Below are 24,260 nucleotides of genomic sequence, written 5' to 3' on the forward strand. Positions count from 1 at the left end.
AAGCAAACAGGTTTATCAACAATCACAAATAGATACACTCGTCAAACGCGTAAACAGTCTTTCAAGTCGAATCTGTGAATCTGTCAAAACCACGTCCGTTTTCATCAGTTATCATGGTTATCTGAAATATACAATTCCAAACTAAAATTGTGACCAAAGTAAACATGATGTAACAAGTTTTGTTGTTGTTATTATTCAGAAATGTTTCAAATTCTAACCATAATATACTTTTCTTAAATGTATCTTCATCTGCGACTGCTTTTTCTTCTGTTTTCCTTGGCTCAGTTTTGGGTCCCAACTGTAACTTTACCAGCAACTTCCGATATCACACCAAACACATCGTGTCACTCAGATAAAAGGATCTGCCATACGGCTCGACTTTGCCTATCGGCTCAACTTTGCCCATCGGCTACAACTCCAATGCTTTGTGAGCTCAAATTCTTGAGCCAATATTTAGCAAGATGTAAAATCTGCCTGCCTGTGTAATGTGAAGACCTCGATTGGTTCAACACAGTCAGTGAACACTACACGTCACCTTCCTCACGTGACTTCATGACACCACATTCACGTGCAATGTACCTGGCTGTGACAGGCAAACTTTTACCGTATTAACCAGAAACAAATGAATCGTAAGTAGTCTTAAAATTAACTGTCAGGCAGGTGGAGGAAACTTGAATGCAGCCCGCCAGAAAAGTTACAGCCACGGGCAGGCAACAGGCAATTATTTTGGACACTGCACACATGCATCTTATGGGGTCATACCAAAACATGCACATGAAATAAATGTGAAATGGGAATAGAACACATGGAACAATATAGGTAGGATGGAAAAAAATAATAACTTATACTGTTTTTCATTTGACATTTTGGGGAAATGTTGGAAGAATATTTAAATTTTTATCGAGTTTACATGGAAACATAATCATACACTGCTTGGAGTAATGCTGGAGCTATGGAACATATTTGTTGGCTTCTTCTCACGCTGTGGGCCTAGGTCAGGCATGGAAAAAATGTTGTTATGTGGTTATTGTTTTTGGTATGTGGTAATCAGGCTACGCAGTAATAAAAGAAATGGGTTTGTTGCACATTCTGATGTTTGAGGTCTTTGGATTCGTCAAGCAAAGAATATGAAATAAACCGCCTAAGCTGAAGGTGACACCGTGTTGTGATCCTTGTAGAGTAGAAGAGGAACTCTGTGCGCCTCCCTTGTCATAAGAGTGGACTATTTGGGGATTGGGTGGTTCCAGATTGCGAACTGGCTCATTGTGTTGATGGCATAGATTGTTGCTCATGCAGTCAGCCACTGGTTGCCTGATTCAGTCTCAATCATTTACAGGCCAGTGTGTTGTGGCTGATATATTACTGATAACATTCACATATTCACTCACTGAAGTGGGGTTGGGCACCATTACTCTCTGTAGAGTTGCATCCCTTAGATGTACCAGGATCCTTTTATTGTAGGTTTGAATCCGAGGTTCTCCCTGATTATGATCATTAGTTTGTTAGCACCAGACCATCTTTCCTTTCCACCAAACTGATAAAGACCAGCATCAACGTGCGTTGTCCTCATTCATCAATCTGACATCAATCTTGACAACAATCTTGACATCAATCTGGCATCAATCTTGACATCAATCTGACATCAATCTTGACATCAATCTTGACATCAATCTTGACATCAATCTGACATCAATCTTGACATCAATCTGACACCAACCTTGACATCAATCTGACATCAATCTGACATCAATCTTGACATCAATCTGACATCAATCTTGACATCAATCTTGACATCAATCTTGACATCAATCTGACATCAATCTTGACATCAATCTGACATCAATCTTGACATCAATCTTGACATCAATCTGACATCAATCTTGACATCAATCTGACATCAATCTTAAACATCAATTTGACATCAATCTGACATCAATCTTGACATCAATCTGACATCAATCTTGACATCAATCTTGGCATCAATCTAACATCAATCTTGGCATCAATCTGACATCAATCTTGACATCAATCTGACATCAATCTTAAACATCAATCTGACATCAATCTGACATCAATCTGACATCAATCTTGACATCAATCTGACATCAATCTTGACATCAATCTTTACATCAATCTGACATCAATCTTGGCATCAATCTGACATCAATCTGACATCAATCTTGACATCAATCTTGACATCAATCTGACATCAATCTGACATCAATCTTAAACATCAATCTGACATCAATCTTGACATCAATCTGACATCAATCTTGACATCAATCTTGGCATCAATCTAACATCAATCTTGGCATCAATCTGACATCAATCTTCACATCAATCTTCACATCAATCTGAAATATTGTTCAAAGAGGAACCCAAGTCACTTGCGGGGCGGTGAGGTAGTCTAGTGGTTAAAGCATTTTGCTCGTCACACCGAGGGCGTGGGTTCGACTCCCCCCATGGGTACAATGTGTTAAGTCCATTTCTGGTGTCCCCATACATGATATTGCTGGAATATTGCTAACAGCAGCGTAAAACCAAACTCACTCACTCATCTCACTTACTGATTCATGCACTGAAGGTTTTACATCACAAATAATGTGTCAGCTGAGTCTGTGGCAACATAAGTTTAATTTCAATTCCCACGTTGGCAGCACAGGTGGCGCCGAGGTTGGACTCACTCTGCGCAGTGGCACCCCATACCTCTGTGGCGCCACTGATCCTGGGTTCAAATCTAAAATATATCCGATTAGGATCCATAATCTTGGGTTTCATCAGAATGGTAAATGACCTCGGACCATCATCTTTTAGCTAACTGATGGATGTATATTGGAAACAATGATAAAAGGTATTTATTTACTTATGACAGGCTGACAAGGTAGACACAATTTTATGGATAACAACTTATTTAATACTGTGAAAAGCGACATTTTCGGTATGAATCCTTATTCCGTTGTCAACACCTACCTATGTTTTCCCACTCATGTATGCAATTGTTGTTACTGTTAATCCTCCACCTACTATATATATTCTGTACTATGTCCCTCATTCAGTCTTGCTTGACAATGGTATAAGGATCTATACCGAAACGTCGCTTTTCACAGTATTAAAGTAGTTGTTAACCAAAATTGTGTCTACCTTGTCATCCGTCAACTTCTAAGTAATGCCTATCAAACAATTTATGACAGGCTTACGAAATTTTATAGACTGTGCATTTGTTAGTTAGAAAATGTTCAATGACGTGAACATTAATCAATATATATCTGTTTCAGACTGGAGGAGCAATAGATGCACGTAAGTTTAGCCTGACACTGAGACCTGACTTGTTCAGTAGCTCTAGGTTCCTGTGTGCTGGTCTACAGTAAACTGGAATCATTGCATGCAAGAATATTGAGAGAAGCAGCATGGGTTGAGCCTAGTGTTTCGAGTGGGTTTTCGATCTGAATTCCGGAGTCACTAACGATAATCTGTGACCAAACTATGGTTCTGTATATGTAAGGAGTGTTTTTTACTTCATTCGGCCATTAACAGGCACTGAAAGCATATAGCACAGCAACTTCGTAAACCATGATGAAGTGGGCACCCCGACAGAAAATTAAGCAAGCCTTGCTAGGTTTTGTTCTACAAGGCACGGCACTATTATGACATCATATAGCTTTTTTTTATGCAAAATTGGGTATGGAAAAGCACCAAATTTTAAGCTCTCTGTCGTCGCCAAAATTTGAAATACATTAAAAATATTAAATACATTGTACATACTTAAAATATTGTAGTTACTGCAACCCTGCATTTTGTAACCTATATTTGTACATATAATTATTTTACAATTTCCTGCCAACAATGACAGAAAAAAAAGTACTATTCTAAAAATATTAGGTTCTCTGGTGGAACGGCTATCAAACCGTCCGTTTCAATGAGACATGATTATTGGGATTTCATACCTTTGATTAACCAATCAGAAATGAGTAATTTGCACATTCAGGCGATGTTTCTGAAGATGTTCCTCATCTCAGTAATTGAGACAAAGCGTTTGAATCCTTTCAGTTGCAGCAGGATTGAGCAACTATTTCTCCAGCGCTGTCAAGTTGGATGATGTGGAGAAAGTTCTGAGTGAGGTGAGCTTCGAGGGCGTGGCCAAGTATCTGAAGAGTGACAAGTGCACCAACATCATCACCATGGCAGGAGCTGGGATATCAACATGTAAGTGTTGTCATGAGACATAAAGTCTCATTAAGTGTTGTCATGGGAACACAAAGTTACATGTAAGTGTTGTCATGGATACACAAATTTACATATAAGTGTTGTCATGGAAACAAGGTTACATATAAGGTTGTCATGGAGACACAAAGTTACATGTAAATTTTCATGGAAACACAAAGTTACATGTAAATGTTGTCAATTAGACACAAAGTTACATGTAAATATTGTCATGGAAACACAAGGTTACATGTAAGTGTCATCGTGGCAACACACAGGGTTAATAGTGAACATTCCGACTTCCAAGTTTTGTGTGTTTGATATTGTGGAAGGAAACAGGTAGGGTCCAGTGTACCTTATTCATGCGTCTTTGATTATCAAGGGAATCGTGTCTCCTTCCTGTTATGATAAATAAATACCCCAGGCTCACTCGCCATCATTCAATGTGTTTCGAAAGCTACACCGTCTTCTCCATCGCTTGTATCATTCCCTTAACACAGGCTTTCCCTTGCTCGTAATTGTCCTCTTATTAGATGGCTGGTCACATGTGAAGATCCAGGTTAGAATTGACCTTCATTACCCACACTTGTCAAGAGGCGACTTGCGAAATCTGGTGGTCAGACTCACTGACTTGGTTGATGCATGTCAACGTATCCCAATTGCATAGATCATTGCTCCTGATGTCAGTCACTGGATTGTGTGGTTTGGACACTATTATTTACAGACTGCCGTCATATATGTAGAATATTGCTAAATGTAGCACTAAACAACAAACAAACAAAACAAACAAACAAGATGGCTAGTTTTCGTGGTGTGTCTTTCAAATAGGTTTCAAAACAAAGCTAAAGTAGTGAATGAGTATTTATCCTAAGTGATTGTAGTCATGGTACACCAGATAATCGAGGATTCAGTGCACTGAAGAGAGATGAGACAGCGATAATCCCTGGACCCCATTTGGATGCCTGGGACCCTCCAAACCCCAGAACTTAAAAACAGATAGACCCAGGCTAACCCTGTTACAGTTTCGGTTTTCGGTTTACAGCGGCAGGCATTCCAGACTTTCGGTCCCCAGGAAGCGGCCTGTATGACAACCTCCAGAAATACAACCTGCCAGACCCAATGGCCATTTTCAACATACAATATTTTACAGTAAGCGTACAAATTGATGTTTGCATATATTTTAATTTGAACACATATAAATATGTTTGAGTTAATGTGATTTGTTTTATTTGATTGGTTTCTTCGTCATGTGACCTAATTTAGTTTGATTCAGCTCCACAATAAGGGAAGAGGTATGGTGTGAAATAAATTCATCAGCCCCTTTTTTATTGGTGATAAATATTGTTTATGTAAATTATGAATGTTACAAAACATATTCATATATCATATTTTGGTGATGTGCATCTTCCCGAGGCAAGGGCATTGACTGACTATAAAAGTCCAGCTTCCACCCTTGACGAACTGGGCTGGAATTTCCATGCTCAATTGTAGCACCACCAGTAGCTATTACGAGTTATGTCCCTTCTATGTCCCTCCTATTGACAATCAGATTCCATCTCATATCACTTGTTTTGCTTCAAACAAAATGGCGGCGCCAAGTCAAGATGTGAAGTATAATGAAGATCTATATTCTAATAATAGGGTCTTACCATGTGAAGTGCATAACATCACTTGAGCAGCTTAATCAAAAACATGAAAATATTTTCAAATATCTGTCAACGCCCAGCTGGCGGTACTCATGCTTTGCAAATCCTACAGTCGACCAAAATCTGCACATTGAAATCCATATTGTTTACAAACCAGATGTCTAATTCATTACACGATTTTGATTGGACTATGCATATACTAATTAGTCCTGCCAAAATGTAGCGCCAGAATTCTAGCCTAGTTTGGCATGGGTGTATACGTGACGTTTATAGTCAGCTAGTGCCCTCGGGAAGATTGGTGATGTGTAGTGACCATGGTGACTACTGACTACATCTTGTAGGACCAAGGTCCTCTGAAACATTGTTGCTCATGTTTGTGTATGTTTTCACAGGAGAACCCAGAACCATTTTGTCACCTTGCCAAAGAACTGTGGCCAGGACATTTCAAGGTGAGTGCGAAGATACAGAGGCTGTGAAATACTTGTAGTCAGGGAACATTCATGAACATTGAACTGACTCGATTAACCTTCAGTAGCTGACACTGACGTCCTCTTAGAACTAAAAGTATATGAAGGTAGTCCTCACCTTTTGTCTGTTAATCCAGAAAAGTGTTTATCTGGACAGTTTCTATAATGGACAGTACTGTCTGGATTGACAAGGTTTCAATGTATTTTGTTTCAATGGGCATAAGACCCTAGTCTTCAAAATGTAGAAAGTATGCAATAGTTGGGATTTCTTTTTCAAAGGTTTATTTGCTTTACAAGTAAGCCTGAAACATTTGCCCTTGGTCAGTGTGATTAGTGCTTGTGGTAAATGAGTTTGCTTGAGATGCTTGGGGTGCATTCCACAGAGCAAGTCTAAGCACTAAGATTCTACTCCCATACACTAACATAGACTTATGACAATCTTAACACTACGATCCTACTAGTCAAATACACTAACATAGACTTATGATAATCTTAACACTACGATCCTACTACTCCCGTACACTAACATGGACTTATGATATTCGTAACACTACGATCCTCCTAGCCCCGTAAACTAACATAGACCTATGATATTCATAACACTACGATCCTACTAGCCCCATACACTAACATAGACCTATGATATTCGTAACACTACGATCCTACTAGCCCCATACACTAACATAGACCTATGGTATTCGTAACACTACGATCCTACTAGCCCCGTACACTAACATAGACCTATGATATTCATAACACTACGATCCTACTAGCCCCGTACACTAACATAGACCTATGATATTCGTAACACTACAATCCTACTAGCCCCATACACTAACATAGACCTATGATATTCGTAACACTACGATCCTACTAGCCCCGTACACTAACATAGACCTATGATATTCGTAACACTACGATCCTACTAGCCCCGTACACTAACATTGATTTATGATATTCGTATATAAGTCCTTCAAAACGATAAGACGTAATAGAAAAAAGTATACCAATACCAAATAAAACAAAATGCAAAGTTGATTTTGACACTTGATATGTAACAAGTGACTGGAAGCTTATGTCCAGGTATGACAACGTGAATGAGGATTCAAACTCAGACATTATTGCAATGTTGCATGCGTTCAGGCCTCTCAACCACATTCCAATGTCTTTGTTTTCTGTCAGTTCAATAAAGATTATTTCCCAAATTCCACTCTGGACTTTCACTGTGTCAGTATAAGAACAATGCATGTTTCAGCCAACACCCTGCCACTACTTTGTGAAACAGCTCCATGACAAGGGGAAGCTACTCCGTCATTACACGCAGGTGAGTGGTACAGTAAGGGTGTGGCAAGGCTCAGAGACGTTACATGTTACCCTCCCCCCTATGATATTAGTCAAAATATCACTCACAGGTTTGTCTATAGTTATTTACAGGATGCCGTAATATTACTTTAATGTTTCTATAATTTTGCTGAATCACCCACTTATCCATTTTAAGAATTACAGAGTCTTGGTGTCAGAAGTGTTCGTCCCTAGGACACCATGCTTGTCGTGGGAGTCTTGGTGTCAGAAGTGTTCGTCCCTAGGACACCATGCTTGTCGTGGGAGTCTTGTTGTCAGAAGTGTTACTCCCTAGGACACCCTGCTTGTCGTGGGAGTCTTGTTGTCAGAAGTGTTCGTCCCTAGGACACCATGCTTGTCGTGGGAGTCTTGTTGTCAGAAGTGTTCGTCCCTAGTACTCCCTGCTTGTCGTGGGAGTTGACCAAACTTGGGATTGGGTGTTCATGCTATCAGCCATTGGTTTGCTGGTTGAAACTTGATTATTTACAAGTCACAGAGCCTCTGGGTGGATTCCTGTTTAGAACTGGTCCCCAGCAACCTATGCTTGTCGTACCAGGTGACCAAACGGATCGGGTGGGCAGACTCTGTGAAAAGGTTAACTGCATGTCATTGTACCTCAGTGGAACAGGTTGTTGCTCATAATGTCAATCACAGATCATCTGATCCAGACTCAGTTATTTCCATATGACTGTTGTCATATCCCTGGCATATTGTTTCAGTGACTTCCATGGTCTCGGTGTTAATCATACACTGAAACAGTTAAGTTGTGGTCAAAGTTGGTATTTTGTGAATGCATTTTGTACATCTTTCAGAATATTGATACACTGGAGCATTACACAGGCCTCCCCGCGGACAAGATTGTGGAGGCTCATGGGACATTTCGTACTTCCCACTGTCTCAAATGTGCAAAGGAATTCTCACAGGACTGGATCAAAGGTACGCATCCTTTGTTTAAGTATATTAAAAATACAAAAAATAGCATAATATAGGTGATTGGGTATAACCACGCTATAACTAATTTGTTGATCTACCATATTTGCTGTAATAAGTGCCTTGGACGCTTAGAAAATTTACAGAGGAGGGTGCTTATTAAAAAGATTTACATCGAGTCAAATTTGGTGTCAGATATCAAACGATAACCTGGACAGAATGCAAGAGCCCTTTATTTTTTATTATAAAATGTCAATTTTTTCATGACTCTCCCCAAAGATGTGTACTATCTTTTATGCCCCTCCCCAAGAGACTTCATATTTTTGGGCGACCCTCCGCTGAGATCCCCACTCCCCCTATAACAAAATGACCAGCCCCCAAGTTAAGTTGATAATGATGCCTGGTTAAAGTTAGTGGTAACCATGTTTAAGACAAAACATAAATATTCAGTTAATTTGAGTTGTTCTAAAATGTTCTTGTATGCCTGATACAGAGAAGATATTTGCCGAGGAGACGCCCACCTGTGATGCTGAGGGCTGTGCTGGACTGGTCAAACCAGGTATGTGGTCACAACTGGTCAGTCACCTGAACCATGTCATGTCTGTCTGAAACCTTCACATCTCGTGAAACTCCAGGGTTTATAATGGTGAACCTTGCTTGTATTATTCTGGTTTAAACGTGGCCGTGATCAAAGTTGTTGTTTAAAAAATATTCCATTTCATTCTCTGTGATTGCTGCCGCTAATCAAAGATCTGAGGACATCCCCTTATGGGTCACGTCAGAACAACCTTTCATACGACCAGAGCGTTGTTTCCCAGTCCGGAAAAGTGACAGCTGGAAACACGAAAAGGTTACAGACTGTACGACCGATTCCGTCAAAATCATCGGGGTTTTTTATTTAAAACTTTTTTTCTATTTTAAGGCAGTCTGTGTATATATTAAGTCTTTGAAAGGCATTTAGAAGTGATACACATAAGGAAGAGAATTTATGAATTTAAACTTCTTTATTATGAGGAACACAACGTTTCGGAGTATATATTTACTCCTTCATCAGGTGAAATGGAGTAAGCATATACTCTGACACGTTGTGTTCCTCATAATAAAGAAGTTGACATCCATAAATTCTCTTCCTTATGTGTATATTCACTAGCCATGGGTATAATTTTTGTAAAGCATGAATGTTTGGCAGAGTGTGTATATGGTGTATTTTTATATCAAGATAAGAAAGGAACACAGCGCTTTCTTTTGTCTGTAGGTGCTAGGGGACACTTGTGTGATGGGAGGTAGGTTGTTTGGTACTGAGATGGCGAGGATGAACATCTAATAAAAAATTCATGGTGCTTTTTGTTGTAGATATTGTTTTCTTTGGTGAAAAGTTGCCTGACAGATTCTTCAGCTGTGTTAAAGAGGTAAGTAACACCTTGTTACAACATGTATACTGTATTCGACGTAATAAGCGCCCACGCCGATATTTATTAATATATTAGCTAGTGAACAATCCCAATCAGCACCCCTTCCGATTGATCAATGTACAAAAGACTTATTTATTCATGTATAATACGCACTCGTGTGTTATATGCATCCTTAATTATGGGCAGTTAAATTCTGGAAAAATATATATGTCGTATTTTAATATTTCAGGCTGTCAGCATAAACCACAAAATTTATCTTTCAACTCTTTTCACCAAAATATTATCCTAATAAGAGCCCCCTATTTCTAATTTCGAGAGCGCCCTGGGCGCTTATTACGTCGGATACGGTAGTCAATACTTCAAGGACTTTCATACACTATCTTAAATACTGTAAATCTTGAAATTAATGCGTCTCCAAATTAATAGGACTGCTGACCCCTAGCCAAAAATGCGACTGAGTATGAATGAGACCCCACCCCCTCCCCTGTGGAATAATACATATCCTTACCTTAATCCAATCAAACAGCAAATAGCACTGCTTATTAGCACTGAGTAAAGCACTTCCGTAAAAACAATAAACAGTGTTTTCCTAAAAACAACACAGTTTATATGTATATTCTGTTGACTGGCATGAGGGAAGTTCAAAGGCAATAAAATAATTGAACCAACAACAGTTCACTGATTGGTATGCGGAGGTGTCGACAAACTTGAAGGCAGATGACAAGACAAGGGCTGTAGATCTGAGGAGTGTGGTGAAGCCTATTGGTGCGCATTGGGTCGTGTCGACCTTTGATGAAGTGTTGCATTGGTGGCGTCTGTCTGGACTGCTGGTGTAATCCCCTCATATTTTTATCAAAAGACACAAAGGGTTCCTTGATGGAACCAACAGACCTCCAGATTTGCTGAGTATTTGCATAAAATAGGCACAATGAATCTCTATAACCCAGTTAATTGGTTGATTGTGTACAAATACACAAGAGAAGATTAATAAGCCAATGGTATAATGACACTGTGTGTAATTCCCAAATGTAGCCGTTTGTGATTGCATAGCTGTACGTCTTTACAGAGGTTTATTGACTGATCAGATGCAGGTATCATGTGTACATGGACTCTATTGCAGTGAATAAGGCACAAAAGTGTTATATCTCGCTTATTGTAACTTAGACATGTATCACTGTTGTCAGATTATGCAATATGTGGCAATATGTGACAATATGTGACAATATGTGACACACTAGGAGCATCGCATGGACAGATCCAATTACAAGTCAACAACATGTTGTTAAAGGTTCACTCAAAGATTTGACCCTATGCAGTAAAAACATTAAATGTCCAAAGAAAGCAATGAATACCCATAGTGAATGATAACATGTGAGTTTGTACTCCGTGGGTCAAAGCATGATCCAGATACCTTTACTGACATGTAGCTGGGTAATACATTCACTGATGTGTAGCTGGGTAATACATTCACTGATGTGTAGCTGGGTAATACATTCACTGATGGTAGCTGGGTAATACATTCACTGATGTGTATCTGGGTAATACATTCACTGGTGTGTGGCTTTGTAATACATTCACTGATGGTAGCTGGGTAATACATTCACTGATGTGTAGCTGGGTAATACATTCACTGGTGTGTGGCTTTGTAATACATTCACTGATGGTAGCTGGGTAATACATTCACTGATGTGTAGCTGGGTAATACATTCACTGATGTGTAGCTGGGTAATACATTCACTGATGGTAGCTGGGTAATACATTCACTGATGTGTATCTGGGTAATACATTCACTGATGTGTGGCTTTGTAATACATTCACTGATGGTAGCTGGGTAATACATTCACTGATGGTAGCTGGGTAATACATTCACTGATGTGTAGCTGGGTAATACATTCACTGATGTGTAGCTGGGTAATACATTCACTGATGTGTATCTGGGTAATACATTCACTGATGGTAGCTGGGTAATACATTCACTGATGTGTATCTGGGTAATACATTCACTGGTGTGTGGCTTTGTAATACATTCACTGATGGTAGCTGGGTAATACATTCACTGATGTGTAGCTGGGTAATACATTCACTGATGTGTAGCTGGGTAATACATTCACTGACATGTAGCTGGGTAATACATTCACTGATGTGTAGCTGGGTGATACATTCACTGGTGTGTAGCTGGGTAATACATTCACTGATGTGTAGCTGGGTAATACATTCACTGATGTGTAGCTGGGTAATACATTCACTGACATGTAGCTGGGTAATACATTCACTGATGTGTAGCTGGGTGATACATTCACTGATGTGTAGCTGGGTAATACATTCACTGATGTGTAGCTGGGTAATACATTCACTGACATGTAGCTGGGTAATACATTCACTGATGTGTAGCTGGGTGATACATTCACTGGTGTGTAGCTGGGTAATACATTCACTGATGTGTAGCTGGGTAATACATTCACTGATGTGTAGCTGGGTAATACATTCACTGATGTGTAGCTGGGTAATACATTCACTGATGTGTAGCTGGGTAATACATTCACTGATATGTAGCTGGCTAATACATTCACTGATGTGTAGCTGGGTAATACATTCACTGATGTGTAGCTAGCTAATACATTCATTGATGTGTAGCTGGGTAATACATTCACTGATGTGTAGCTGGCTAATAAGCATGTATCTATCTGTTTCCAGGACTTTGGAAAGTGTGATTTACTCATCATCCTCGGAACGTCTCTGTCAGTCCAGCCATTTGCAAGTCTGACTGGACGGTAAGTGAGTGAGTGAGTGAGTGAGTTTGGTTTTACACCGCTTTAGCAATATTCCAGCAGTATCAAGGCAGAGATACTGGCTTCACATTGTGTAATAGAACCTGGTGTGACGAGCAACTGCTTTTACCACTAGGCCACCTCATTGACCCTAAAAGTAAGTAAATGAAAGAGCAATTTCACACAACAATTTAACAAATTTGATCATGCTTTATATGGATTTAAAAAGGTGACAAATGGAAATCTTCAATTTTCACTCCAAAGGAGCCCTTTGCTGATGACAGCAGAACTGCAGCTGGAATCAGTGTCAGCGAAAGGCCAAAGCAGTGTCTTTTACACTGCCAGCTAAATGCTTCAATTTGCAGTGATATTGAGCAATCATTGTTGTATCAGCATTAAGAAATAGTGTCCTGCAATCTCATTAAAATCAGATCTTAGTTCTCGCTACCGCTAAACAAAGATCTGACGACATCCCAGTAGGGTTCACGTCAGAACGACCTTTCATCTGACCAATCAGAGCGTCGCTTACCAGATCATGAAGGTGACAGTCGGAATGTGATTTCTAATCATGCAATCTTGAAAACTTTAACACAGGGTATTCCAAACAATAGTGATGGGCTTAACAACTGAATTAATACAATCTAGACCATCTATTAGCCACTCCAGAATGTTCTTTTGTTCAGGTTTCAAATTTTTTATCAAGAATTTGTCAAAATATGTTTCGAAGCGTAGTCGCCAATTTGAAATTAGTGCTGTAAAGCAGAAGAAAGCTGCCTTCTGATTGGCTAATGTCAACTTCTTGTCAGTCATTCCATTGGTCGGTCATAGTTCGCGCAAGGTCGGTCTGACGTGACCCGTAATGGGATGTTCTCAGATCTTTGTTTAGCTGTAGCAAGAACTGAGATCTGATTTTAATGAGCTTGTAGTGTCCTGTTTTGGAATGACCAGGACAGATTATGCTTTTTTGTTGCTTAACATGTGAAACAGGGAAAACAACATTTATATCTCTACAGCCTCTTGTATTCAATGCCTGCAAATGATGATGTCTTTCTAGGACTCAATGGCATTAAGTCTGTATGTTAATGAAAATATTGTCTAAGTTACCGCAGTTCGAGTTGCATCCCTTACGTTTGTTGGAATTCTTTGATCATGAGTTTGAATCCCAGATTTGTGCTGATTCTACTTCATGGTTTGTCAGCACCATTTCTGAGCTCGTGGGTTCAATCAGAATTGATAATTGGTAAGACCCACATCACTCCGGGCCTTCCTCCTACATCAAGCTGGGATAATGTGATATAATTGGAAGACTATTCAACTGTTCAAAGCGTGTTAAACAAAATTAACTCACTGTTTATATTTCAGAGTGCCGACAAAAACACCCCGCTTGTACATCAACCTGGATAAGGGAAACACAGATGTGAGACTCCAGAATTTCTCGTTATGCTAGAGAACACTTGTAGACAAAGCTGCCGGGCAGCTCAGAAAACAGCCTTCTGTTCCAGAAATGGTTTGAGTTATTCTAGTCTTTAAGTAGGATACCAGCACTTTATCATATGTGCAGTAGTCTTGAATGTAATGAGACCGCCTCCGTGGTCTAGTGGGAGAGCGTCTGCCAGCAGAGCGGAAGGTCCGGGGTTCGATCCCCGGCCACGTCAAAACAAAAGATGTTAAAAGATGGTACTTGTTGTTACCCTGTCTGGCTCGGCATTAAGGGGCTAAAACAAGGACTGGTCAGCTCAGAGTCAGTGTACTGTGTCTGAGTGGGGTATTCATGTTAAACTGCGGAATGGTGTCTCAGTGGGCTAGCACTATTAATCGGCATCAGTCTGGTCTAGTACAAGCAGCCATACACACACATACACGTGCATGCACGTCGCTATATAAGTGCAATAATCTTGGACGCAACGTTAAACCCAATTTCATCTCACCTCACATCATAAATGTAGTGTGATAAATGGACTAAAAATTAAAAATTTATAACTTCTTTTGGTGGATATTGTATCAGACTACTTAGGAGCTATTTACAATGTGTTATGAGTCTGTAGTAGTCTACTATATCTCAACTCCAAATATAGGATTAGTTGGTTATTACAAATCCTTTAGGGATGGAGTGATACACTTTGTCATAGTGCCCAACTTATAGCAGTCATATAATGAAAATGTGTCCAGCTGATTTCTCTTTCCAGCTTTTTTTTCGGGAGAATTATACACATTAATCTTTAACTTTCTAGCATAGAGGAAATACAACTGAAATTGTAAATAATCAAGTCTAGGAACGTTTTTTCTACAAACTGAAAAAGTTGGAAGAATGATGTTGGATGATAAATAAAATCTAACCCTCGTGTCTTTTGATATCAAATATATCAACACTCGTTGATAAAAGTGGCAAAAATCCTCGGCAAGCCTCGGAATTTTTCCACTTTTATCAACTCGTGTTGATATATTTGATATCAAAAGACATGAGGGTGAGATTCTCTACATCACAAACTTTACGTTTTCATTTACAAAAAAAATTATTTCCTGTTTGTTTACTTGAAGAAATACCATGTAGTTTATGACTACACTTCACAATCTTCCCCGATAAAGAACATCAACACGTCATCTCTTACTCTTTTAATTTCTTTTTTTGAAACACTTATTGACAAGACTCCAGTTAAACCAAATGTTAGGACTATTGCTTTAAAAAACGCAAAAGCAGACCATTTCAATACAATACAAGGAAATAATCTCGCAACAGAAGTTAATTTGAGCTCTAGAATTTCTTGTCATTTATTATCTAGATATATTTACTGTTTGTTTATGCCTCTTATCTTGAAGTTCCTTTTTTGAACTTAATATTACTTCCGTAACAACTATACGACCCCATGGATGATATCCAGACTTCCTACAGAGTAGTCTCCCTTGAGGTAATACGCGTCAAGCTCCTCACAGCGATAGTCCATTCGCAGAGCTCTCTATACTATCGCTGCCACCAGTCAAAACTCCCCACTGTGAAAGGTGGCCCCAACCATGCTTGGAGTTGAACCCGCAACCGAATGACCGTTATGTTTACAAACATGTGACGACTGTTGTGACGCCGAATACACTTACCGCTGATAAATTACTTTCTTTGTTTGTCAATTTGAATTTCTATTTCATTAAAACTATCATCTTTAATTGATATATTAAGAATGTAAGGGAGAAGTTGGTTGATTTTCTCGAACCAATCTGCTTATTAAAACAACAAAGTAAATTTAGCTGGAAAACATTGTCAGTCGTAAACCTTTTCAAAATGAAATATGATGGCATTCCCAAAGACATATACAAAAGTATAAACGTTACTACATATGGGGTTAGAGGCCAAATTTCAAGATTCTTGTAATGGCCGCGCCCACACTGGTGGCAGCGATGTTACCGAGAGTGTAACGAAGGTGTCACGCGCTTGGAAGGAGCTTGAATAAGTGTACATACAAAAGTGGAGGTATAACCAGGACACAGCCACATAATACACAATTTGGCTGCATCAACACTGATCATGGTTGATATTTTGTTACGTAATGACATGCTCACACTGCATCAAATACGCAGGATCATTTTACATCAGGGTAAAAGCTTTCCTTTTTTTAGCTGTGATCAATCTCAACTGTATGGAACGATGCTCATGATGTCCATCACTGGATTGTCTGGTCCAGAATCGATTAGTTTACAGACCGCCGTCATATAGCTGGAATATTGTTGAGTGTTAGCTGTGATTGGACACAGAACAAAAACTGAAACAATTGTGATGGGTTTAATAACCAAAGTTGAAAACACTGTCAAGTATCATTAGCATCATTTCTCTACACATGCTACTCGGAATATTACAAGTTTTCTGCGCTATATGAATACCCAGTCATTACCTAAATGCAAGTCTTGATACAAGTTCATATCTTATATTTTCATTAAATAAAAAGTTAGACAATCAACATACATGTTATAAAAGTTGGTTGTCCAAGACAAAACAGCCTATCTCAGACAGTCGGGCAGGTGGGTGTTTTACACATGGAAGATATGAGGCAGATGATATAAACAATTGTCTGTAACAATGTAACAAAGCTAATGAAGCTTGTGTATGAAGCGTCCATATAATGTCCGAGTCCTGTAACGTGATTCCATCCACGGACCTTCTGATCTGAGGTCGGACGCCTTGTCCACATGACCACAGAGGTTAACCCCGTCAGCAAGCTGACATGGCTACGGTCAAACTAGATCCAATTGGACATTGTGAACCCATCTCTTGAGACCGGCCGCGGGGAGGGTCGGGTGATAGGAGGTTGGGTACCTGGGTAGTAAATCTGGACTCGTCCATGCCCTACTGAGTGACCTATCAGAATCCAGTGTTTTCCAAAGCCATGGTAACAAGTGTGAAAAGTGTCGCCTGTACGTCGGACATGTGATATTTGCAGGTCGATCCCTTCATGATGCTGCTAATGGGTGGTGGCTCCACGCTCAACTTCGATGAGGAGGGCAACTATCGGGATGTCTTCAAGAAAGCCACATGTGATGAAGGCTGCTACAGCCTCTCGGAACTGGTTGGATGGGGGGTGAGTCATGACAACATCTAGCTAGCCTGAGGGACAAGCCAAGTCACATTCAGGGGTGGTGTGGACTGCAATCTCATTAAAATCAGATCTTAGTTCTCACTATCGGTAAACAAAGATCTGAGGACATCCCATTACGGGTCACGTCAGAACAACCTTTCATCCAATCAATCAAAGCGTCGCTTACCGGATCATGAACGTAACATTCGGAATGTGTTTTCTAATCATGCAACCTCGAAAACATTAAAACGGGGTATTCTGAACGACAGTTACGGCCTGTACGACTGATTCCATCAAAGTGATCGTCTATCTCTCGCTTCCGTGGGATACACATTTGAACAAAGGAGGCGTTGCACAGTACGTGGGAAGCACTCCATACAATCTCAACCATATATTAGACATTCCGGAATGTTCGTTTGTTCAGTTTTCAAAATTTTAATCGAGAACTGTGTCAACATATTTTCCAAGCGTAGTCTGAAATGGAAGTCGCCAGGTTGAAACAAGTGCCGTATAGCTTGAGAAAGCTGCTTTCTCATTGGCTGATATCGTTATCCGTTGCAGTTGTCGGTCAAAGTTCGGGAAAGGTTGTTCTAACGTGGCCCGTAATGGGATGTCCTCAGATCTTGGTTTAGCGGCAACGAGAACTTCGATCTGATTTTAATGAGATTGGTGTGGTTTGGAGGTGTTTGATGGTGCCTTGGATAATTTGGACCAAACAACAAATCATAATAAATTTGTTTGAGACCCAATGTCAATGATAATCATGTCTTTGTATCTTTGCACAACAAATCTGTAGCATCAGTTCTACTGATTCTGGTTGATTATCCATGGTCACGTAGTGGAAATATTCTGGTGAGATTGCCAGCGGGAAGATAGTGATTTGCGGATTCAGGACATATTAGAGTGGCCCAATTGTATGTTTCTATTCAGATAAACATAGTATTATGGGATAGAGTCTGATTAAGGTCCTTGATAAGCCTACAGCATCAAAGCCCACACAATCTCATTCATCGATCTCTCTGATTCTTTGTAGAAGGATCTACGGAAGACAGTGGAAAGTGAGCACAAGCGACTGGATGCTGAGATTGCCACAGATAAACAAAAAACAAATCCCACCAAGGGAGCATCGAAGTAGTGCAGGTTAACTGCCACATCTTGCAGGGGTTCTAGCTGCTTGGCTTATCAGCATCGGAAGAGTATTACTCAATCATCTAGGTCAAGGTCAGTTCTGTAGCATCGTTGACCTTTCAAAGTCTCATTGTTGTTTGTCAAATATTGAAGTTTTCCAATTCCTTCTTTGATAACTTTCTACAGGAGCAGGAACTGCACACAGAATGTACATTCTCTTGCGAAGCTTTGTGTGGTACACTATTTCTGTGTATTGCGTGAATATGTTTAAATGTTGATTTATCAGAGAAAAACAAGAGTTTTATGTCAGTTTTTATTGTCAGATGTTTGTGCTTTTTGAAGAAAAAAATAACACAAATATATGATCATACAAAATAATGCTGTCCACATAATAAACAGAACTTATGTTATTGGCATTTTGTGCATCATAGTGTAGGGATCAATCATGCAGTCATCATCATCATCATCATCATCATCATCATCATCATTTTCCACCCAATTTCAGCTGATTCACTTAAATAATAGGGTGGCAGGGTGCCCCCCACACATCAGCTTGAAACAAAAGCTATCATAAGTCAATGTCATTTGTAGCTTGCAATGTTAATGAAAAATACTCTGTAGCATCAAATAAACATGGCAGATGGGTATCCAGTGTTCTGGTGGTGTACCATGATGATATTCAGTGATGATGATGATGATGATGATGATGATGATGATGATGATATTCAGTGATGATGTGTGAATATGTTAAAGTACTATGTTGTATTAAATATGTATGTGATAGTCTATCACATTTACAGTCAATTCTGCCTATAACAAACATGGACAATGCATTTTCGGACATTTTTGTCTATCATATGAAACAGCGGTAATTATGTTCTTCATAAAGAATCTTACTCACATGTCAACCTGACTTGCAGAGTTGTGTCCCTTGGATGTATTGTGATCCTGTTATCATAGGTTCGATTCACCCTTATGATCATTGGTATGATCACCATACCAGTGCCGTGGGATTCTCCATACCAGTAGACATCTGAGACCTGCATCCTAAAGTCTGCCGACATGCCGTGTTGTGACTGAAATACTGTTCAAGTAACATTGGACAAAACTCTCTCTCACTCACTCACTTAAACTATACCCAGGTACATCTTTGAAACTCCAGAATCTATCACCTTCAGAGTATGACTAGTGCTTGACAATCTGCAAACTGTATTGTCCTCAATATTACTGATATCAAATGACACAAAATTCTTTTGGGTTGTAAGAGTGAGTGAGTATGGTTTTACGCCACTTTTAGCAATATTCCAGCAATATCATGACAGGGGACACCAGAAATGAGCTTCACACATTGTACCCATGTCGGGAATCGAACCCAGGTCTTCGGCGTGAAAACTCTAAAACAATTCGACAACATTTTGGCAAGTCTTGATTTCTTCCATTTTCTGAAGATGAAGAGGTTCTCTGGGCTTCTATTAGGGCTGGGACGGGTAACTCGGGTACCCTAGTCGGGTGGGTACAGAGTAGGACCCGGGTACCCATAGGACTACACGGACTCGTGGTTAGTCACGTGATGAATTGTTTAATGACTAAAATTATCTGGAACTCTATCGTTACACTACAAGTCATTAATGTTCGCTTTTCGTTCTGACTCTGCACCCATTCCTTCTAATTTGTCATACTGTTGAATAAACATTTAACTTAAGTTAACTTCAGTGTATGCATGACCAGATTGTTTAATACAGGTATCTAAATATGTTTTGCCAGGGCTATGCTAAAAATAATCCCAATCGGACATTTTGAGACATCTCCTGAGACCTAGAGTGGGTACCCGGGTAGGGTCGGGTAATAGGGGGCCGGGTACCTGGGTAGTAAATTTGGACTCATCCCAGCCCTAGCTTCTATCTATGAAATATTACATTGCAAAAATTGACCTGACCTCTTTCTTCAGAAAAGGCTATGCTCACTACTAAGTGTGCTACTGCAATACTGGTCTTTAAATCCATAACATCTGAAAGCTGCTGCGCTGTGATCGCTCTGATGACCAAGGCCAAGGACACTTGAAGTCTTCAAAGACTAACTTGTCAGTTCTGTAGCATCGTTGACCTTTCAAAGTCTCATTGTTGTTTGTCATTTGTTGAAGTTTTCAAGTTCCTCTTTACTTACTGGAGCTGGAACCAGCACAGAGTGTACATTCTATTGTGAAACTTTATGTGGTATACTGTTTCTGTGTATTGTGTGAATATGTTCAAATGTTGATTTCACAGAGAAAAACAAGAATTTGTTATATATTTTATGTCTGTTTTTAATGTCCAGAGCTACAGATAAGCTGCACATTTGCGTAAAATACCCCCCCAAAAAAAATACAAAACCCAATTACTTTCAATTACCTTGCGTACAGAAACGCATGCATTAAATGGAAAACGCACACATAAATACCCAATGAAGTTTTTTCAGCATGCGTTAAACGGAGCTAATTTCCGAAACACAATTACGAGCTAATTTACTTTCCGAGTCAAGCCAATATTTAGGACCATTATGTACATCTAAATCATTATTTCATTTTTTTTAAATCTCAAAATGCTTACTTATTTTGGGAAAAAAATAATAGAGTGATGAATAGATGAGTGAAAAAGTATTGGTTACCCAATGAAAAATGTAATAACCCAATTGAAATAGAATCCTTCGAGTGAAAACTCAATTGCTCAAAAAGTTATCTGGAGCTCTGATGTTGAATGCTTGTACTATTTGAAGATAAAAATAACAACGTAATTTGATGAATAAGAACTCGTCCAAAGTCACATGCCTTTGTTCTCAGTATTAATTAAAGACATTTGATTGGTCGGTTCTTTTTGAGCTGTCCTCATCTTCATCAAGCAGAGGTTTTTTCACGAGGACCTATGTGTAACAAAGTTACACAGCTGGTTTTTTTACGTGAAAATACTGCAATTACTAATATATTTTGAAGTATTAAACTTCCAGGGACGTTCATTGTCGATGAATTTGTTTTGTAGTTCTTTTTAGCTATATTTAGAGCATCACTATTTAAACATTAATTAATTAGATTTGTATGTATATCATATTAAAAAATATTTCTCAAGTGCAATGTTCATATTCTTCAAATGTATATATATGTTGTTTGTGTTCAAGGTTGTTTTTGAAAAAAAAGTGTTTTAGTTGTTTTGAAACATGTTTTACATATATGAGTTAAATTATTTATTTTATGTTAAAAGGAAAAACAGGATTTGTCTTTTTACAATTTGTATTGTAAATTAGAAAAGTTTACTTAGATAATAACTAATAGTAAAAATACACAAATTTAGTTTGTAGTTTTATCACCAAAAATCACTCAATGTCTTTACATAATCTTACCGCCAATGTCAATACTTCATGTGTTTGTATGCACAACATTCCAAATCACTCATAAATACATGTCCGATATCCAGTGTAGTTGCGAGTTTCAACCAGTGAATCAACTCACGCAGGAAACCACTGATTGCTATGACCAATCAGCAGTTAGAGTACATCCGACAAACGGCAATATGTTTTGGCCATCTGTTGTAGACTTTGAGTATGGTTTTGCTGCTTTTAGCAATATTCCAGCAATATCACTGCGGGGGACACCAGAAATTGACTTTACACATTGTACCCATGAGGGGAATCGATCCCGGGTCTTTGGCATGACAGGTGAACGCTTAGCTACCAGGCTACCCCACCACTCCACTCTTCACTTTGCTTCAGTATGGCAATGGTAGTGTTCGAACAAAGTCCATGCATGGTGCTAGCCTCATTTTACATCATGAGGTACACACAGCCTCATGTCATTGCTTGAGCCGCTTTTAGCAATATTCCAGCAATATCACGGCGGGGGACACCAGAAATGGGCTTCACCAGAAATGGGCTTCACACATTGTACCCATGTCGGGAATCGAACCCGGGTCTTCGGCGTGAAAACTCTAAAACAATTCGACAACATTTTGGCAATTCTTGATTTCTTCCATTTTCTGAAGATGAAGAGGTTCTCTGGGCTTCAATTAGGGCTGGGACGGGTAACCACTAGGCTACCCGACCGCCCCTCATTGCTTGAGGTAAAAAAGACATGCGTCGCTATTACACCACATATCGGCCGTCTGTATTCATGGCACATGGAGGACCATGGCGAGTACAAACCTGTGAGGTATTGGTGAGGTCTTGCTGCTGAAAGTATTGTTTACACTGACTTGTTTCCATGTCTGTGATATGTGTTACCCCTTGCTGACTTTGTTTCCGTACTATGCAAACTCCATCATGGCTCAATCCATGTTCACCGTCTGTGTTACCAACAGTTACAGTGGTAATTGTAATTCATGTATTGACACAAACTTTAGAATTCACATTCAGTTTTATAAAGTTAAAAACATAAAATGACTTCTTTGGATTTGTTTTAATCAAAATAATTTCCATTGCATAATCAAAATCACCAGATTCAAGAAACGTTGAAATTTTTAAAATTACTTCCTTAAATCAAAATAGATTTTAACAGTTTAGAAGCATTTATTCAGGTTATTTATTATACTTTGCATAAAATTATTAAGGTTACTTATTAAGGTAATAACCCAATTATTATATTGATACCTAAACAATAATAGGTAGACTTTCAGTTTGCCAAAAATATTGTTATTTATGATATTAAAAATATGTTTTTCATTTGAATATGATTAGTGTTTGATTTTTAAGAATAAATGTGTAGGTTTGAATTCATCTTTCTCCAACTAGTTGTCTGATACATCATGTAGGTACGATAACACTGCTCACTTCTACATGGATGTACAAACGATCATGCGCACTTAAACTCCGTCATAAACGTCTATGGGAGTGTCCTCTTTTTTATGAGCAAAGGAAATCCAAGTGCCAAAGTCATTTCAGGGTTTGTAGATTTGAGTAAATCCCTGTCTTGAGTATTTGTGGTAGGAATAGATAATAGTTAACACAGCACAATACTGATGTTGATGCTTGTCTGAAATGCAGCCAGCCAGGGCTGGGACGGGTAACTCGGGTACCCCGGGTCGGGTGGGTACTGAGTAGGACCCGGGTACCCACAGGACTACCTGGACCCGTGGTTAGTCACAGGATATAGTGTTTAATGACAAAAATTGTATCTAGAACTCTATTGTTACACTACAAGTCACTAATGTTCACATTTCTTTCTCACTATGCACCCATTCCTTCTGATTTTTCATATGGTTGAATAAAGATATAACTTAATTCAACTTCAGTGTATGCATGACCAGATTGTTTAATACACATGTACATCTAAATACGTTTTGCCAGGGCTAAGCTAAAAATGTTCCCAATCGGACATTTTGAGAAATATCTAGAGACCTAGAGTGGGTACCCGGGTAGGGTCGGGTAATAGGGGGGTGGGTACCTGGGTAGTAAATATGTATAGACTAGAAGCTTACCAACTAAGTCAACAATATGTGTACTAATCCTGCTACTGACAAGAGATCATTTTATCATTTGATGTTTGATTTCCAAATCTGGTAGATCAGATCTTGCAGCCCATCCAAGCTTGCCCACTGACTAGCCCAGCAAAAGTAGAGACAATTTATGGATAAGGACTGCTTTATTTACTGTAAAGGCGACGTTTGGGTATAGACTTGACAACAGAATAAGGATTCATACCAAAACGTTGCCTTTGCTGTAAATAAAGAAGTTGTTATGCATAACTTGTCTCTACTTTGTCATCCATCAACTTCTAAGTAATGCCTATCAAACAATTCACTAACAAGGTAGTTTGTATGTTAGCTAGGTCCATCACATGGTGCTTCCA

At 39.1% G+C, this 24,260-nt stretch overlaps 1 protein-coding gene across 2 annotated transcripts in view; it reads left to right on the top strand.

The window, feature by feature from the left end:
* The window catches only part of LOC124116141 (NAD-dependent protein deacetylase sirtuin-2-like), a 31,833-nt gene extending 10,982 nt beyond the window's left edge, over positions 1 to 20,851 (top strand). For both annotated transcript variants that reach the window (XM_046477363.2, XM_046477364.2), the window contains exons 5-16: positions 3,276 to 3,297; positions 4,048 to 4,203; positions 5,243 to 5,349; positions 6,239 to 6,295; positions 7,569 to 7,637; positions 8,467 to 8,590; positions 9,078 to 9,143; positions 9,938 to 9,993; positions 12,691 to 12,767; positions 14,127 to 14,181; positions 17,189 to 17,326; positions 18,357 to 20,851. In XM_046477363.2, coding sequence (XP_046333319.2) covers positions 3,276 to 3,297; positions 4,048 to 4,203; positions 5,243 to 5,349; positions 6,239 to 6,295; positions 7,569 to 7,637; positions 8,467 to 8,590; positions 9,078 to 9,143; positions 9,938 to 9,993; positions 12,691 to 12,767; positions 14,127 to 14,181; positions 17,189 to 17,326; positions 18,357 to 18,458 — 1,029 coding nt within the window. In that variant the 3' untranslated portion in view covers positions 18,459 to 20,851. The remainder of the gene's footprint in view (positions 1 to 3,275; positions 3,298 to 4,047; positions 4,204 to 5,242; positions 5,350 to 6,238; positions 6,296 to 7,568; positions 7,638 to 8,466; positions 8,591 to 9,077; positions 9,144 to 9,937; positions 9,994 to 12,690; positions 12,768 to 14,126; positions 14,182 to 17,188; positions 17,327 to 18,356) is intronic.
* Positions 20,852 to 24,260: the final 3,409 nt, after the last annotated feature.

Source organism: Haliotis rufescens, unplaced genomic scaffold (genome assembly GCF_023055435.1).
Source record: "Haliotis rufescens isolate VD_foot unplaced genomic scaffold, xgHalRufe1.0.p SCAF_3, whole genome shotgun sequence".
Classification (NCBI taxonomy): Eukaryota; Metazoa; Mollusca; class Gastropoda; order Lepetellida; family Haliotidae; genus Haliotis; species Haliotis rufescens.